Below are 19,307 nucleotides of genomic sequence, written 5' to 3'. Positions count from 1 at the left end.
ACCCCACAACTGTCCAAAACCGGGTTGGGCTGGCCCCCAGGGCACGTGGGAAACACATCCCACTCGGTCCCCTCACGCCAAGGAGAACATACCGTGTGGGCGCTGGGAAACCACACAGGGCCTCAGCAGCAGCAGGACAGCCTAGAACAGCCTAGAACTTCAGAAGACAGGGCAAGTCTCCAACCAGGGCCTGGGGATTAATCCAGCCGTCCTCCCCCTCTTGGATGCGCCTCCCCCCACAGGTGTGCCTGCATCACTCGGAGCCTCTGCAACACTGAACGGGGTCAGGTCAGGAATTAGGAATCTTCTTTAACAATCAACTACCCAGAAAACAGTCTGTTTCTTTCCTTTACTTCCTCACTTGCTTGTTCCAGACTGGGGAGCATTTCCTGCTCGCTGGGCCCTGCCGTGGGGATGAAGGGCTATGGAGGGACGGGCACGGCCTAAACATGACGCTGAGTGACAAACGGATTTGAAACAAGGTGTAATATAAGGGACACCCCCAGGTTAAACAGACCTCGTCTTGTTTATCCCTTAAGTCAGGGATTGGCAAATATGTCCTGTTAAAGACCAGAGGGACCCCGGGGAGGCAGGGACGGTGACCAGGGCGGAGAGGAGTGACATATAGGTGGCTCTCACCCAGGCCGGTCCTGCCCCACCTGGGGGGCTCCTGGCCCAGAGGCTGCTCAGCCTCCCCAGTGCCCGGGACGTCCCCCCCAGAACAACCTGGCTCTGTGTCCACAGTGCTGGAGACAGACTCTGGGGCCGCCATGGGGGTGGGAGTGGGAAGGACGCGGTGTCAGTATTCTCCAGGTATTTAAAACACTTTAAGGGGGTGCCTGGGAGGCTCAGGTCATGACCTCGGGGTCCTGGGATCGAGCCCCGCGTCGGGCCCTCTGCTCAGGGGGCGCCTGCTTCTCCCTCTCCCTCTGTGCGCTCTGGCTCTACCTCTCTGTCAAATAAATAAATACATCTTTAAAAAATACGTCTTTAAAAAAGATGTTACGATAGGGCAGCCCGGATGACTCAGCGGTTTGGCGTCGCCTTCAGTCCAGGGCGTGATCCCAGAGACCCGCGTCAGGCTCCCTGCACGCAGCCGCTTCTCCCTCTGCCTGTGTCTCTGCCTCTCTCTCTCTCTCCCGGTCTCTATGAATAAACAAATAAAATCTTAAAAAAAAAGTTATGATAAAAACATATTTGTACCATCCCGGTGCTTCTGTCTGGCTTGCAGTTCCCCGTAGTAAAAAGCTACAGCGCGCACCTTCCCCAGCGCTGGGCTGGGCCTGGGAAGCAGCTTCTCCAACCTCCTAACAAACACTCCTGCAGGCAACTGTCACTGGACCCACCTTACAGCTGGGAAGACTGAGGCTCAGACGTCCAGGCCAGTTCAAGGCAGCAGAGCTGGACTCACTGGTGACCTCCCACGAAGGCTGGCTCTCAGCTTTGCTCAAGGCAGCCCCAGCTGGCCTGTCCTCACCCGTGACCGGAAGCTTCCTCCCAAAGCCCTCCGGTGGCCTTCCCTGACCCCCGGGCTGACCTGCTGCCCCTAAATGTGCTCCCACGCACGAGCCCACGTCCTGCAGCCATCTGGTCACTGTGTGACCCCCACCACCACCCCGTCTACGGGGCTCGAGCACAGAGCCCCTGCTGGGCCTAGCACTGGACCTGGTGCCGCGCTCTGAGCCCGTGCGACCGACTGCCAAGCTCTCGGCACGCGGTGTCACCTACACCATCACCATCACAGGGACAGAGGGCGACTGCGCGTCTTTCACGAACCTGGACACCCCAGGCTCACCCTCCAGACCCAGCACCCAGCAGTCACCCACCTGCGCCCACACACCCGCCAGCCTGTGGTCTGCTGTCTGCTCAGGTTCCTTCACGCTGTGGGCCCTGGGCCATGCAGCGGCCGCATCTCCTCCCCACATCCCCTCTGCTTGGTGAATGCCTCCCCGGGACTCATCCTGGGGCCTGGGGGTTCAGGGTTCTAGCCTCTCCTGGCAGCTTCCCTCTGGAACCCACAGCACAACACCACCTTCAGGGCTCTCCTGGCTCCAAGGACAGCTCCTCGGGACAGGCCGCTTCTCCCTGCCTCCCTCACTGACCCCCCTACCAGCTCTCGGGCACAGAGCAAGCCTCAGTGCACATGGCAGAGAAACCCTGGAGGGCTGCGTGGAGGCGGCTGAGGGCAAGCACCGCGGGACCCTCAGGGGAAGGGCAGGGGGAATGCAGCTCTCACGTGTTCCCCGAGCTGGACATCTGATGAAGGGCTTCCCGCCGGGCCTGTCCTGGGCATGCCTCTCACCCCTCTTCTTCAGAGGGCGAAACGGGCTCAAAGAAGGGGGATTAGGTGGCTTTGCGTTCAGTCAGACGCCTACCTCACACTGCTGGGAGAACAGAGGGACATTCTTTTTAACAACTTTATTTATTGAGACAGAAAGATACAGAGAGATGCAGAGAGAGAGAGAGAGAAAGAGAGAGAGACCACGAGCAGGGGAGAGGCACAGGGGGAGGGAGAAGCAGACTTCCCTGCTGAGCCGGGAGCCCGACGCAGGACTCGATCCCAGGACCCAGGGATCATGACCTGAGCTGAGGGCAGACGCTTAACTACCTGAGCCACCCGGGCGCACCAAGGGATAGACAGGTTTCAAAGATTTCTTTATTTTAGAGAAGAGAGCGAGCATGAGGGGAGGGACAGGGAATCTCACACAGACCCCTCCTGAGCACAGAACCCGACATGGGCTCGATCCCACAACCCTGAGATCACGACCTGAGCAGAAGCTAAGAGGTGGACATTCCACTGACTGAGCCACCCAGGGCCCCTGCGCCTCCGTAAGATTTAATTTGAAAGAGAGAGAGAGAGAGAGAGAAAGAGAGGGAGGGAGAGGGACGGGGAGAGGGACGGGGAGAGGGACGGGGAGAGGGACGGGACTGCTGTTAACATAACCCGGGCCAGCACACTGCGCCCTGCAGAACAATCCCACACGTTGTCTGTTTTATAAACGAGGTTTAATCGACACGGAGCCACGCGCACCCATTTCGGAATCCCTACGGCGGCTTTTGCGCTTCGACGGGAGAACGGGACGCTCGCCCCGGGCCCACCGGCCCTGCCCGGAAGCTCGCCAAGCCCCGACCGACGGAAGAGGGCAGGTGCGATGAGCCTCCCCCGGGCTCCTGGGGCCCCAGGACCGGCTCCCCGGCTGTCAGTGCCGCGGCCCTCCCGGCAGGGCCCCCAGGCAGGCGCTGACTGTCGGCTCTGAAGTCCCAGGGTAGGGTCCCCACGCGGCCCTGCCGCCAGCGGCGCCCTGCCTCGGGTGGGGGGTCGGGGCTCCTCGGGGGACGCCAGGTGGCCAACGCTGGACCCCCACCCGGGATGGTCCGGGGACGAGGCTGACCTGGAGACGGGAGGGCAGGACGGGCGGGGGGGGTGGGGGAGCCCCGCCCCGGCAGGTGCCCCGCAGAACATCACGCGCTGTCTCAGGCCCAACGTGTGAGGTTCCTTGGCCCAGTTTTCCTCCCAGATATATTTTTACTCCCCGGAAGCCAGGGCTGGGCTGCAACACCGCGCCTGAATTCTGAAATGCCAAGAGCGCTGAGGACGCAAGCGGGGCTGCCGGCAGAGGCCCCCGGCCCGGGGCTCGTCACGCCCGCAGGTGCGCGCCGGGCAGGCTCCAGGTGGACATTGCCTCGGCACGGCAGTAAGCCCCAGGTGGGCCGGCCTCCCCGGCAGGGCAGCTCCAGGCTTCCAGAATCCTGAGGGCCAGCATGGGCAGCGAGCGGGGCCAGAACCAGGCCCCCGACCCCCCCCCCCCCGGGCCCCAGGATCACCACGGGAGCCTTGCACCTTGAGGGTCCCTCTGCAACAGGCACGCGCTGGCTGCTCCACCCCGCGAGCCAAGGGCCAGCACGGCCCCACCCTCCGAAGCCCGCGGGGGTGGCCAGCCTCCAGGACAGCCTCCGGTGGGCCGGGCCCCGCGTCCTCCTGCAGTGGCTGGTGGGTGTGGTCGACAGGGTAGGGCTCAAGCCAGACACCGTCATGTTCCCGGGTGGATGAGTGGCTGCCATGCCGGGAACCGAGGCCACCTGCCACCAGGCATGCAATGGAGTAGGTCGGGAGTGGCTCCTCCAGCCCCAGTCAAGCCTTCAGGTGAGGCAGGAGGCTTGACTGCAAGCTGCTCTGAGACCCTGTGGGAACCACACAGCTCGGCCGCCCTCAGGTTCCGGACACACAGACATCATGAGATAATAAACATGTGCCATTGTCTAAAGCCACTACATTTGGGGTAATTTGTTTCACAGCAACAGCTACCTGATACACAAGGGGTTTCCACATGACCCCTGAGTACAGATGAGGATGGTGGGCTGGGGGATGCCCACAAGGCTGGCTCCCTGCCCCCCGTGCTCCTGCCACATGGCTTCCTCACTGTCCTCGCATGTGCCAGGCAGTCCTGCCCCAGGGCCTTTGCACACACTTCTCTGGGATGCTCTTCCCCATCTCACCATTCTGGCCTGGATCAAAGTCTCCTCCCCAGAGAGAGGCCCTCCCTGCACACCTGGCTGAAGGCTGCTCCCCACCCCTCTCGCCCCATCATAACTCTTACCCCTGATCAGTTCAAAGCTCCTCCTTGTTCCTGTAGTCCCACTGGCTGCTCTCTTGGAGGCCAGAAGCCTCCTGAGGGCAGCAAGCATATTGTGCTTCACAGCCACAGCTCAGGGAGCCGCTCAGCAGGGCCGCCCGCACAGTATCTGCTCCCTCCTGCCTGGTGGTGACACAGGGAGGCACACGGGTAGTCATGACAAGGCCTGGGGGCCGGGGCACGAAAGGCCTGGCTCAGGAGGCAGACAGGGGAGCAGGAAGCTTGGGGCACAGCCTGCTTTGTGTCTCTAACCACTGGGCCTCTCCTGGCTGACGCTCCAGCACCGGCTAGAGCGCAGCAGGGCCGCGGACACAGCACCAAGGAGCTGACGTTTGCTGAGCCTGAACGTGGGGCCGGCAGCGTGGGACACCCTCGCGCGTGAATTCACCACATCCTCCAGCAACCCTAGGTGGTGGGTCTGCTGCTACCTACACTTAACGACGTGGAAGCCAAGGCTCCAAGAGGCCAGCCAGGCCACTGGCCTGAGGTGCCCCAGGAAAAAGTGGGAACAGATGAGTGTGATTCTGGGCAGTCGGGCTCCAGCCTGAGCCGCGAGCACACGGAGGAAAGGAGACGCCGAAGCACTAGTCACACTAGAGCCAGCAGAGCCTCCCTGGCAGAAAGAAGAGCCAGTGCAAAGGCCCTGGGGCACGACTGTGTCTGAGAGTGTCCAGTGGTCGAGTGACCATCCCTGCCGCCCGTGCTGCTCAGGGGTGCGGGACAGGGTGGGAATCCGGTCACAGGGGCAAAGGCTGGTGCGGGTCTCTTCCTGTGTTCCTTCCTTCTGGGCTTCCCTCCGCGCCCAGCATACAGTAAGCGCTCAGTAACGAGCTGATGAGCAAGCAGGAGTGCCCGGCCTGTGCACAATGGGATATCACATGGGCTTCAGAAGACCCCGGGGGGCCCTGAGCTGCACCCACGAGGACAAAGCCAAACCTAATGTGTTAAAGTGTAAACTGCAGAACACAGTGGAAGATTCCCAGTTCCCCTTTTTTTTTTTTTTTACAGATTTATTTGTTTTAGAAAGAAAGAGAGCGAGCGGGAGGAGGGGCAATGGGAGGAGGATCTCAAGCCGCCTCCCCACTGAGTGCGGAGCCCGATGTGGGGCTCGATGCCGGGACCCCAAGATCACGACCAGAGCTGAAACTGTGAGTCAGACGCGCTGCCAACTGAGCCACCCAGGCGCCTCTCCCATTTCCTCATTTCCTAACTGATGACAAAGCCACAGTAATCCAGGCGGGGTGGTCCCCACAGAGGCAGGGACATTGTGGAATGGTCCAGAATGCATCAGTGAGGATCCAGGCTTCCATGTGCACACTTGCAGCCCGTTGAGATCCACCGGGCACCACGACCCCTCGGGGGGGGGGGGGGGCAATCCCCACGCCGGGACGACAGGACCTCCCTGCGTGGAGGACGGAGCAGGGCCCCATCCCACACCACACACAGGACAGACCCCCAGCACAGCGGGACTCGAAACCGATGTAACGAACAGAGGAAAACACGGCTGAGCCTTTACCACGTCGGGTCCGGCCGCGGCTTCTTGCACGTGACAACGAAGCACAAGCAACCGAGGCAAAACAGACTGGACTTCCTCAAAATGAGAAACATTTGCGCTTCGGGGGCGGCGCCCGGCGGGCTCGGTCGGTGGAGTGTACGACTCTTGACTCTTGGTGGCGGGGTCGTGAGCGTGAGCGTGGAGCACACTTGAAAACTAAATAAATAAATAAAATATTTGTTACAAAATGTTTGCCTACACAACAGGAGAGAATATTTGCGGATCACAGGCCTGGGAAGGGACCGGTCTCTACGACACGCAAAGGACGCTTAGGATTCAACAACAGAAAGAAAAACCACCCAAAGGAAGAACGAGCAAAGGCTCTGAACAGACACGTCCACGGAAGATGTACGAACAGCCAGCGAGCCCGTGAAGAGGACTCCACATCGTCAGTGGGATGCAGGCCCCTGGGGAGGCACCTCGTCCCCCAGGACACCCAGAGTTGAGCTGACACCCGGGAGCAAGTACCGTCCAGGACGGGGATCTGAGGCCTCATGCACGGCGCACGGGATGGGAAGGGGGGCAGCTGCGGTGGGGGAGTCTGGAGGTTGTTCACAAGGTTAAACCCAGACTTTCCAGGCGACCCAGCAACTCCGCAGCCGGGTGTGCACCCACACGACGACCTGCCCACGCAGGTGCACGGCACACCACCCGTTATTGGCAGAACAGCAGAAACGACCCAGCTGCACCAACAGATGAATGGATAACGGGACCCGCTCCATCCCCGGTATGGAACGAAGAGGAGCGAGGTGTCCACACGTGCTACCCGTGGACGAAGCCCGAGCACACGCCTAGTGACGGCGGGGAGGGTGAAGGCATCCTCAGGGGGAGAGGGCACGTGCAAAGGTCCTGGGGGAACAGGATGGGATGCTTTTGAGCAAAGAATAGGATGGGTTTGCTGTGGCTGGAGGGGAGGGAGCAACGGGAAGAGCCGAGAATGGGGGCAGGGAGCAGCCTGGGGGGGCAGAGCCCCGAGCAGCAGCCGAGCCTCTCCACCCCCCCCCCAGATCTGTCCATCCCCTTCTGCTCCCCAACCTGAATCTCACTGCACAAAGCGAATGCGTTTCCAGAGCAATAAACAGGAAGCCTTGCAAAGGATGGGGGAGGGTGGCCATGGGTCCAGAACTCCGCAGGCCTCAGGCCAGTGGTCACTTTTCCAGAACCTCCCAGCATTCAAGAAAGAGGATTCCAGAACTTTCACCAGTCTTGCCACCAACACGGCCACACACACACAGGTCCGGGCCAGCGCGGGCCTCCCCGCAGAGTCCAGGGCCTGAGGCTTGAGAGAATCCAGCGGCTTCCTGAAGAAGCAGGCTAGGGGACCGGTGCTGAGCGAGCGGCGGGCGGAAGGCCAGGGGGTCGGGTCCACAGAGTGTGATCCTGGACCACATCCCGGCAAGGAGACAGTCGCAGCTCTGAGGGACAGTTTTGGACTAACTGATAACCTGGGACCGTGCACCGGATCGGCGGCGACCTCTCCGACTTGACCCCACACTTAGGGACGAGAACGTCTCTGTTTACAGGGTCTGCAGCAGCTCGTTATTCGCGGGCCTGTACCTGCCGATCCACCCACTGGCCAAATCAACACCTGCGAGCCTTTCACCATCACCTGCAGACACGCAGGGTAGCGAGAAATCTGTCACCTCCCACCCGTGTCCAGCTGAGGTCACTCTGCCTTCATGGTTCACCTCTTGGACCACAGACACTTTCCACGGGCTAATGAGTGACGTGTCTTGAATTTTTGTGCTTTTTGTTGGTGATGTTCACGGGTTAAAACAGCCCCCGTCTGCCTTCGAGGTCATGATCGAAGGGTCCAGAGGTGGAGCCCCGTGTGGTGTTGGGCTCCCTGCTTCCCCCCAGGCCCCCGGGCCCCTGCAGCTCCCCCTGCTTGTGCTCTCCCTCTGAAAGAAATAAAGCGGCCCCCAAGCATAGAGCTGCAGTGCTCTGGGGCTCGCGGGCGCAGAAGACCATGTGTGACAGGCCCTCAGAAGGAAAACACTCGTGGGCAGCCGGGGTGGCTCAGCGGTTCAGCGCCGCCTTCAGCCCAGGGCCTGATCTGGGAGATCTGGGATCGAATCCCACGTTGGGCTCCCTGCACGGAGCCTGCTTCTCCCTCTGCCTGTGTCTCTGCCTCTCTCTCTCTCTCTGTGTGTGTCTTTCATGAATGAATAAATAAACAAAAATCTTAAAAAAAAAAAAAAAAGGAAAACACCCGTGTGGACAAGCCTCCCCCACGCATGAGCTCCAGCGCCGCGGGCCAGGCCCTCAGCCTTAGCGAATCGACCACACACACCTTACAGAGAGGCTCTGAACAGAAACACACGTGACACAAGCTTCCACGATGAAACTGTGAGCAGAGGCTCGCAGGGACCTCACCCTGTGCGCCCGCGGGAGCCCTGCTTCCGTACCCACGGACTCGGTGTTCGCGCCGACCTTACAGGACAGAAGCGATGCGAATGAGGAGAACCGGCCACCTGGGTGTATCAGGGCCAAAGGGGCATCAAGTCTGCAGCTGACTCTCAAGTGGCCCGCAGCATCTCTGTCTCCCTCACACACACACACACACACACACACACACACGCACGATAATACCCGTTTGGTAAAAAGATAACGTAACGTGGTGAAGTGTGAGCAGCTGGCGAATCTCAGCTAAAGGCCTATGGGTGTTTGCTGCAATATTCCTGCAACTTTTTCTGCAGGCTTGAGAATTTTCAAAACAGGAAGTTAAAAAAGAAAATGTACGGACACAGAAAACCACCTGGGATGACGGTTATCTCCTCCTGGAAGCAGAGGGCGAGACAGGAATCTTCCCTCTCCCCTGACCACAGGTCTGATTGTTGCTTTTTTAAAGGAAACATGTTATTACTCGTCGTTACAGACTCGCCTGCTGCAAGAACCAGGCGGATGAGTGGGACAGAATAGAAAGTCCAGAAATAGAGCAGCCACGTGCACGAATCTGCTATGTGATAAAGGTGGCATCTCAAATCAGGGAGGAAAAGCAGCTTATCCAGAAAGTAGAGTTGGGACAACCCCGAACCACCTGGAAAAACACGGAACAGTAGACTCTCTTACACCTTGTGTAGGGATGAGTTCCAAATATAGCAAGATTTTAAATGTGTTTTTTTTTAAGTGAAACTACAGAGGCTCTAGAAAAATTATAACCTCAGAACAGGGAACACTTCCGTCCGTGACACCAAACCCGAGAAACCATAAGAGTAGAGATTGATAAGTTTGGCCACGTAAGTACAAAGATATCTGCCTGACATTAATTATCATAAGATACGAGAAAAGACCACTCATGCCTGTGCATAAATAAAAAAGAACAAAAATGAACACTATTCACTATATATAAAGAGCTTCCACCAATCAATAAGAAAAAGACCCCAAATGAATATGGGAAAGTTACAACCGCCCAGTTCCCAGAAGATAAAGAGAGTTGTGAGATGTGAGTTATTAAATGTGGGAACAGGGGTGAGCAATGAGGAGGGGACTGGCCCAGGTGCACCTCGGGGCGTCCTTCATACACGAATACCCGAGGCTCACCCCACTTCCTTAAAGCTTCCAGGGGAATAAAGGCCAAGAAACGTGTGTACGGTGTAAACGAGAGACGGAAAGCAACTGTGACAAAACTGTCACCATTTTGGGGGTTGCTTCTTCCAACCAAAAGCCAGGCTAAGTCCCCAAGACGCCTTCACACAGACTCAAGCTCGCGGGGCCCCTCGGGCTGGACCCCAAGCCTGCCAGTGTGGCCGGCTGGTAAAGCAGGTGCAGGGCCCCGTGGCTAATCCCCTGGGCCCATAATCCCCACACGGGGCAGCCCACAGCTCCAGGCCCCCCTGTCCAGCTGGTAGGGGCAGGCAATCCCCAGTGGGGTCTCAACCTGCCTTGTCACGAGTGGCGACACGTGGCTCAGCTACAGCAGCAGGCGGTGCAGACAGGAAGGCCCGGGAGCCCGAGACCCCCCTGGAGCCCGGGCCTCCCCAGCTCTGAATGCTGACATCACGAATCTGTCATTTGGTGAGCGCCACCCAGGGGCTGCAGGCTTCCCCCCCCACCCCCGTTCCTGCCTCCCGAATCCCCAGGACCCCACTGCCCTCATCTTGAAAGGAGCTGACATGGGGAGCAGCAACTGCACTGGCTCAGAGGCACAGCGTCCAGGGGGCAAGGGGGGCCGGACCCAGGCCAAGACCCTGCGTGCCCCTCCCACATCAGCATCAACCTGCAACAACTTGCTCCTCCCCGGGCTCTCCCCAAGGCCCCCCACCAGCTCCAAGGCAGGGGCCAATCCCTCCCGGGGTTCTTCGGCTCCCTCAGCCTCCATCCAGGCCCCCAGCACCGCTCAGCACAGCTCACCTGGTACCTGCACTGGGAAGCTGGGCCAGGCCCCCCACCCCCACCCCACAACCCCACATGACTGGCCCTGCTCATTTCAGAACCGCCCACAACACTGATTTTGTTTCCATGGATCAAATGACTCAAGCTCATGCCTACCTCAAGGCCTTTGCACGGGCTAACCCCTCTGCCCAGAACACTGGACCCGTGGCTGCACTTCTCACTTAGGCCACCCCTTCCCGACCACCCCACTGCAGCTGGCCCCGCACTGGCAGTCGCCCCGACACTGGTTTCTTTTTCCTCTGCACGCTCACTACTGACCAGCCTGCTCTCACCCAGGGGACGGCAAACACTTTCCGTAAAGCACAAGACCGTGAGTATGCCTGACGTTGCAGGCCATGAAGTCTACGAGCAAAAAGTCTTCCCAGGCCACACGTGAGTGGGTGGGTGCAGCTGTGTGTGAATAAAATTTACTGATGAAAACTGGTGCTGGAGGGGCTTGACCCCATGGCCCAGCGGCTGAGCCCCGACCCTGCCTGCCTGTGTGTCGAGAGAACAAGGGAGCCTTCGGGTCACCGCACCGGCCCAGCTGGCCCTCTGTGGGTGCCTGATGTTTAAGGGGCCTTAACAAAGACGAAGAAGCAACTGGGTGTCCCCAGGAGCCCCGAGCCTGACGGCAGACCCCACCCTGTGCCAGGCTCTGCAGGCAGCAGGTCCAGCACGCGGCCCTTGACCGGAGGAGGGAGGAGCCCAGCACCCACCTGGGCACTAAGGCCGTAGGGGCCACCGGCCTGACCCAGCCCCATGAGAAACGTGCAGTCGTCGCACCCATTTCCCAGGTGGACACCCTGAGGCGGGGGCCCCTGGCTGGTGGAGGACGCATGCGGGATGTGGACCAAGCAGTCTAGCTGCCAAGGCCTCTCCATGGAGGGGACGAAACTGGCAGAGGCAAAAGCGTCACGTTGCCAAGAAGCACCCAGGGCACAATTCCATCTGGGAGATTTCTGCCTCCAAAGCACACAGATGACTGGCAGCAGGGGGGTGAGGGACCATGCGCCCACAACTACAGAGGAGGCCTCCGGTGACAATGCCCCACCCCAGCCCCGTGGGCCCCTGTTGGTTTTCAAGCACACAGGCCTTTGCCGGGGCTGTGCCATCTTCTTTTCTCTCCTTCAGGCCTCCTTCCAATACTGGGGGAGGCCTCACTGAGAAGGAGCTATTTGAGCAAAAACTTGAAAGAGCTAAGGAAGCAAACAACACAGAAACGATAAACATTCTAGACAGAGGGCATATGTGCAAAGGCCCTGAGGCAGGACCACACCTAGTGTGAGGGAGGAACAGCAAAGGGGCCCATGTGGCTGTACCAGAGTGGGTGAGAGGGGGAGGGGGAGAGAGGGAGAAGGGGAGGCAGGTAGGTGGTGAAGGCCCTCATGGGCCTTGGGGAGGACTTGGGTTTTTATCCCAGGTAGGTGGGTGCCCTGGAGGGCGGTGGGCATAGGAGGGTGGAACCTAAGTCAGGTTTTTTTCTTTTTTTAAAGATTTTATTTATTTATGAGAGACACACACAGAGGCAGAGACGCAGGCAGAAGGAAAAGCAGGCTCCCTGCGGGGAGCCTGATGCAGGACTCGATCCCAGGACCCCGGGGTCACGGCCTGAGTCCGAGGCAGATGGTCAACCACTGAGCCACCCAGGCGCCCCCTAAGTCGGTTTTTAATGGGAGCCTTCTGGAATGAGCTGTAGGGAGCACAGCAGAGACGGGGGACCAGGCCAGCGATGCATGACAGGGCTAGACCAGGTGGGGCAGAGACGGGGGAAGAAGGAGGCAGACTCTGGGTCCATTGCGAAGACAAAACCAGCATAATCTGCCACCAGATTAGAAGTGGGAGGGGGCTGGGGGGTGCCGAGAACAAAGCCAACTGTTCTGTGACATCATGCAAGCACGAAGGACAGGAGGGAAATGGCTCTGAAAACCAGATCGCAGCTCAGGCCAAAACCCCACAGGTCCTAACAGTCGGCCCCGTGAACATATCCGACCCCCCTCCGGCCCTTCCTGGACCAGGCTCAGGAGCAAGGAGCAGGGCATTTAAAGTAACCGGATTCTAAACACCACGATACCATTTCACCTCCACCACACTGGCCAAAATTAAGGAGCGGGTAACATTCGGAGCTGGCACCACTATGGCAGGAATCTGGCCCCTGCCAGACCTTTCTAGAAAGCCAGTGGGCATCAGATACCGATGTTCAATCTGCTCGCCACCACCCAGCCAGTCCCAAGCAGGGGCTTCAACTGCTAGAAGGTAAAGGGCCGCAGTCAAGGGCCACGATCAGAGATGTTTACCACAGCATCTCTCGAAACATTAAAAGGTGGACTCCGGAAGCAGCCAGAATGGTCCTCAGTAGGAGGCTGGTTGAACCAGTAATGGCTGGTGCCTAGAACGGCCCGTGTCGAATGTTCATGAAGCACTGTCAACAGGCTGACGCATGCTAACTCAGTAAGGCTCGTGGCCAGCCCCCGGCAGGACACACATCACCCCACTTAACAGACGGGACTACTGAGGCCCAGCAAGAAGTCAAGCATTTGCCCTTCAAGGTCACACAGCACTCGACTAGGGTTTGCACCCCCTTAACCACGGCACCATATTCTCTCTCTCTCTCTGAAGAAAGTAACTGATACCAACATGGGAGAAAAATTCAGATAAATTGCAAGATAAATGCAGATAAAAAGCAAGCCAAGTTATGGAATAAGAGATACAGTACGATGGTTCTCACCCGGGCTGATGGTGTCTCCAGGGGACACCGGAGGTGTCTGGGGGCATTTATGGTCATCACGACTCAGGGGAGATGCTCCTGGCACTGAAAGGGCGGGGCCGGGATGCTGCCCAACACCCTATGGTGCCCAGGACGGTACTTCCAAAACAAAGAATTTTCCAGCCCAAAATGTCAATAGTGCCGAGGCGGAGAACCCCTGGTGCGGCATGGAACCATTTTGGCAAAAAATAAGCAGACGTGTTTATGGATTTCTACATTTCTAGGAGCAGTAGGAAAAGTGTGGACAGTTATTACCCAAATGAGGACTTACACCAGGAGAAACGAGTTTGGAAAGGGAGCGGTAGCTCTGCATTTTAAAGTTAGTGAAGTAAATGATTTGCTGGAGGAGTCAGATTTCTGCGGATCTTGGTGACCGGCAGTCAGGGCCGGTCCCTTATCTCCCACGTCCCCTTGCTTAAACCCGCCACCCCGCCACCGCTGGGGCCTGGGGCTCTATCTGCCCCCCGTGTGGCTCACTGAGCCCCCGATTAAATAAATGTTAGCTCCGTGGCTTCCTTGTGATCTCTGGGTCGTGGGCTGATTTGTCTCTGAGCAGCCCAGGTCGGAGGGCTGATCGTGGGGGCCAGGGGTCTGATCGTGGGGGCCAGGGGTCTGATCGTGGGGGCCAGGGGTCTGATAAAGGAGCACGGCTGGGTGCCCGAACCACGTCTAGGGCCAGCCACGCCAGGGCACCGGGCCTCGGCCAAGAACAAGGGCGAGGCAACCGGCAACCGGATGGTGGAAGGGAAGCGGGTCATCTACCAAGCACTTCCAGATGGCAGTAGGGACAGAAGCGGCGGGAGCCTTCCAGAGCCTGGGGGAAGCTCGCTCGCTGGCCCTGGCGCTCTCTCCCCAGACATTTCACCCAGCCCCCCTCCCCCCGCCCCAGCCACACAGCACATCCCGCCCGCCTGCCAAGGAAGCTTCAGGAGGCCTGGGGGAGAAGGAGGACGGATGCCCATGTGGGTGTCTGCAGGGCCTCTGCTGGCGAGGGCTGCCCGAGGAGAGCGGGGGATCCTGCAGATCCGGAAACTTCTGTTTGGAAGCTTGAGAATGTGACCCAGAAGGAACCTTGGGGGACAAGGGGCCATCCCTCCGGGCAGCAGCTGGGCTCTGCGAGTGCCCCGGACACAGCTGGCCGGGAGCCTCCGGGGCTGGGCCGGGCCACCTCGCTCTGCACACCTGCTTTCTGGAGGAGGGAGCCCCCTCCAGCGTCCAGGGAGAAGGCTGTGGGGTGAGGGGGGGCCGCCTGTTTCTCCTCCACCTGCCTGCAGAGCCGTCCAGATGTCATGTCCTCAGCCCCCTCCTGTTGCAAGCAGGGAAACCGAGGCCCAGAACGGCAATGAGTGGCCAGTGCACTAGAAACCGGGGCTTGGGGGAGTCCCACGAGGAGGAATGAGGCAGCCAGGAGGCTGACCCAGATGGCCTCAAAGACCCCCGCCTCCCCCGTGGCAGCCCCTGGCCTTCGGCGCACCTCACAGCAGAGGATGTGCCCACGGTTGTGCTGCGGGCGCCCCCCCGGGCTGACCCCAGACGCGGACGGGCAGCAGGCGGGCGGCCCAGGGAGGGGGCCCCCCGCCAACCAGACTGGGTGGGACGCGACCCCGGGCGCCCTCGGCGGGAGGCAGCGCGCCCACCCTCCGCGTGCACCCCCGCCCGCCCCGAGGTGCGGACCCCGGGTCCCTGCACGCCTCGGACGGGGGCTGCTCCCCGCACCGGCCCCGCACGCGCCCCGGGAGCCCCCGGGCAGGGCGGCGGCCCCGCGAGCCCCGGCGAGGGGCGCCCCATCCCCCCCCGGGAGCGCCCCCGAGTGGAACGTTCCGGCCTCCCCGCGGCGGTCCCGGCGCCCCTCCGGCGCTCGGGCGGGTCCACTGGGCCGCGGCGGGGGGAGGCGGGCGGGCCCATCGGGGAGCGCGGAGGGAGGAGGTCCGGCCCCGCTACCTGCCGCCGCGCCGCTCTCCGTGGTCCAGGACGCCTCCGAGGTCACGGCCTCCGCCTCGGCGCTCTCCGCCTCGTCCGGCACCTCCAGCTCCATGGCCGCGCGCGGACCGGCCGGCGGGCGGGCGGCCGAGGCTGCACCCGAGCTGCGGCCGCCGCCGCCGAACAACAACCGCCGCCGGCTGGAGGGCGGAGGGAGGGGGCCGGGGGCGGGGCCGGGGGCGGGGCCGGGGGCGGGGCCTGCGTGCGCCTGCGCACAGCGCGCGCGCCGCCGGCCGGGGCTCGGGGCGGGCCTGCGTGCGTCCCCGCGCCTCGAGCGCCCCCAAGCGCCCGGGGGGTGGAAGGGCGGCGCCGCGCGCGTCCCTAAGGTTAGAGCCGGGATAACCCGCGCCGGTCACAGACCCAAGCGCTGCCTACCAGGAGCCGCGAAGCGCTGTCAGCATCGCGCGGATGACACTTCTGCGCTTTGTCGTCAGGAGCAGCTATGATGACGCCACAAATGACGCAATAAGTAAAAATAAACAGGATCTGTGTTAACGTGCACGGCATATAAATGACGCGGTAGGAAGGTACAGGCAAATTAATACCGCCAGAAAAAAGTATATAATTATGACAACAGAGATAATGTTAAAGCGTCGCAGACGTATATAATATATAACACTATGTATGATGTAATGCGAAGTTACAAATAACGATGTAATTAAACACCAGGCTAGATGCTGAAGCCTCTGAGTACAATCCCGTTGTAAGTTAGGGACCTATTTCTTGTTTGCCTTTTTTTTTTTTAAACTACTAATACGTTCCCGGTACCTAATATGGAGTATAACACCTAGAAGAAAATAAATATTTGAAAGTATTGATCAACCAGATTGGGACTCTTATCATTCCCATTTTACACACACAAAGAGAACAGGAAAAAAGGAAGGAAGGAAGGAAGGAAGGAAGGAAGGAAGGAAGGAAGGAAGGAAGGGAGGGAGGGAGGGAGGGAAACAGGAGCTCAGAGAGCTGAAGCCACCTGCTGGAAATCATAAATAAGGATGCTGTGAATCAGTGTGTTTACATACTGTATTAGGACTCATTGTGTTCTTGTCATTAAAGTTTAATGGTGAATTTTTTTAAAGATTTGTTTATGATAGACACAGAGAGAGAGAGAGGCAGAGACACAGGCAGAGGGAGCAGCAGGCTCCATGCCGGGAGCCCGACGTGGGACTCGATGCCGGGACTCCAGGATCACGCCCCGGGCCAAAGGCAGTCACCAAACTGCTGAGCCACCCAGGGATCCCCTTAATGGTGAATTTATTGATGACATGTCTAGGTTACTAATTCTGAGGTCATGATTCAGAGAGTAATAAATGTTGGTATTATTAGTTTTGTTTGTGACTAATGATTTCTGTTGGGGGGTGAGTGGGGGAGTCTGAGTGCCCAGCCGGTGAGGGACAGCCTAGGACATTTTCACCCAGGCCTGTCTGACTCTGGAGACGTGGCCCTTCAGCACAGTCTGGGGGCCTGGCAAGGAAGTGGGAGACTGGACTCTGGGGTGCTGGGCAATGGGACGATGGGGATTGGGAAGATGGAGCAGGTCACAGTCAAACCCAGGGGTTAGAAAGATGTTTCTGAAATGTTTTCCATCAAAACAAGGAGGCAAATCAAGAAAGGAAAGGCATGGAGAATAGGACTCAGGATGTGGCAAAAGGAACCCCCAGCTTAGCTGTGCCCTCTGTCAGAAGAGAGCCAACCCAGATCGGAGTCCAAAGACTTAAGGGAATCAAAGCATGAAGGATAAACAAAATGTGGCCCATCCACACACTAGAATGTTCTCCAGTCTTAGGAAGGAAGGGACCCTGACACCTGCTCCCACGTGGATGGGCCCCTAGGACACCGGGCTCAGGGAGGGGACCCAGACCCAGAAGGACACTTCCTGTAGGACCCCACTCCCAGGAGGTCCCCAGAGGAGGCCCGTCCACAGAGACAGTGAGGAGGTGGTGGGAGCCAGGGGTGGGGCCGGGGGCCGGGGTCAGTGCTTCCTGGGGACGGGGTCTCCGTGTGGGGAGATAGAAGGTTCTGGAGAACGATGAGTGTGCTTGATGCTACTTAGTTGTACACTTAAAAATGGCGAGAGTGGGAAATTTTATGTTGTGTGCCTTTTATCATTTAAAACAATGTAACAGGGATCCCTGGGTGGCGCAGCAGTTTGGCGCCTGCCTTTGGCCCAGGGCGCGATCCTGGAGACCCGGGATCAAATCCCACATCGGGCTCCCGGTGCATGGAGCCTGCTTCTCCCTCTGCCTGTGTCTCTGCCTCTCTCTCTCTCTCTGTGACTATCATAAATAAATAAAAATAAATAAAAATAAAAACTAAAACAACGTAACATAAAGCCTCCAGGAAGAACTCTTTGGATACACGCCATGGATAGATCTCCTGAATCATCTTGAATCTGGTGTTTTGTTAAGATTTTATTTAAGTCATCTCTACACCCCGCATGGGGCTCAAACTCACACGTCCCTCATCCTCCACTGACTGAGCCAGCTGGGCACCCCTCATTTTAAATCCATTTTGAAAGAAGATTAGAGGGATGGTCCTCAAAGCCTGGTCCTTGGACCAACAGCAGCAGCCTCAGCATCACCTGGGACCTGGTTAGAAATGCAGATTCTTGGGCAGCCTCAGACTTCCTCTATCAAACACTCCATGAGTGGGTGGGACCTATAATCTGGGTTTCGGGAACACCCTCCCCCCCACCTCCACCTCACCTAAACTCCAGGCAATTCAGATGCCTGGGTTTGAAAACCACTGGCTCAGACAACTGGAGAAGGGTTGGGGGCTGGGTCAATGATAAGGATCTTGAAAACGAACCAAATTAAAAAAAATCAACTTCCAGGTTGATTCTGAAAGTCTCCTGGAGGGAAGTCAATACTAAAATCGAAAAAAAAAAAAAAAAGTGGCAAGACAGGTCTTACTTAGATATGCGGAAGTGAATGTCCAAATAATCAGTTAAAAGACGCTCAAGGAGGGGCGCCTCTGGGAAGGGAGGAACTGTGGGGTGGCAGTGGCACTGCTAAGTTTAACAAACCTAAATGATGACTTGACTCTTTAGGGTGCATGCATTACTGGGGGAAAAACACACACACACACACAAAAAAAAACAAAAAACAAACTGGTGTTGTGGGAGGCAGGAGAGCATGGTTAGGGAATGGAGGGGAGGGGCGGGGATCGGGGCGGAGGTCGCAGCTTCTGATCCTCCTACCTCATCCCGTCGTGTTCCCATTTTACAGGCGGGAAAACTGAGGTTCCAAGGGCTGGGGCCGGTTATCTGGTTTCTAGCGCCCCCTGGTGGCTGTTACCGTCAGCTCCTGGTGCTCCAGATAGGGACTCGGCGCTTCCCTCCATCATTCATTCATTCATTCATTCATGCCACAAGTCTTCACTGAGCACCTACTGTGTACCGGGCACTGTTCCAGGCCATGGGGACGTAGAACTGTCACGCGTGCCAATTTAAATGGAAAACTGTAACGTCATCTTAAAGTTTTTAGTAACCACATCCCGAAGAATGAAAAATGAACAGGGAAGATTACTTTTAACCATTAAATTTAATCTAACCCAAAACATCTGAAACTGTTACTGTTACTGTTCCAACACGGAATCAGTATTCAAAATAACGAGGTATTTTACGTTCTCTTTTGCACGCTGAGCCCCCCACATCCGGCGTGTGCCTTACACCTACCGGCACCTGAGCCTTTCCCACCTGTGGACGGATCATCATGGCTGGAAGGTGCGGACCCAGCATGGTTCTATGAGCACTTTACAGGCATTTTCATCCGTTTATCCAACTTGTCAAATAGCCCCAGGACGCAGGGGCTGGTGCTTTTCCCATTTTTCAGGTGAGGAAACTGAGGACACTCGGTGACTTGCCCACAGCTGCCCAGCAGGGAAATGGTTGGCCAGTCCCGGCACAGGAATCCACTCAGGGGCGGCAGTGGCCGAGGAGCAGAATTTGCACTCAGATGTGTTCCGCGGGTGGGAGCCAGCCGAGCGGTGATCTGCG

At 58.4% G+C, this 19,307-nt stretch overlaps 1 protein-coding gene across 14 annotated transcripts in view; it reads right to left on the bottom strand.

Moving 5' to 3' along the window:
- Window positions 1-15,468, bottom strand: part of PIP5K1C (phosphatidylinositol-4-phosphate 5-kinase type 1 gamma) — a 49,741-nt gene extending 34,273 nt beyond the window's left edge. For 3 of the 14 annotated variants that reach the window (XM_072721780.1, XM_072721782.1, XM_072721784.1), the window contains exon 1: window positions 15,272-15,468. In XM_072721780.1, the coding sequence (XP_072577881.1) occupies window positions 15,272-15,365 (94 nt within the window). In that variant the 5' untranslated portion in view covers window positions 15,366-15,468. Of the gene's footprint in view, window positions 1-92; window positions 851-986; window positions 1,147-1,346; window positions 2,385-14,512; window positions 14,637-15,271 lie in introns of those variants that run through there. The other 11 variants (XM_072721785.1, XM_072721790.1, XM_072721779.1 and 8 more) reach the window with 9 other exon arrangements.
- Window positions 15,469-19,307: the final 3,839 nt, after the last annotated feature.

Source organism: Vulpes vulpes, chromosome 9 (genome assembly GCF_048418805.1).
Source record: "Vulpes vulpes isolate BD-2025 chromosome 9, VulVul3, whole genome shotgun sequence".
Lineage (NCBI taxonomy): Eukaryota > Metazoa > Chordata > Mammalia > Carnivora > Canidae > Vulpes > Vulpes vulpes.
The sequence above is the reverse complement of the archived record's forward strand: the minus strand, read 5'-3'. Positions and strand labels throughout refer to the sequence as shown.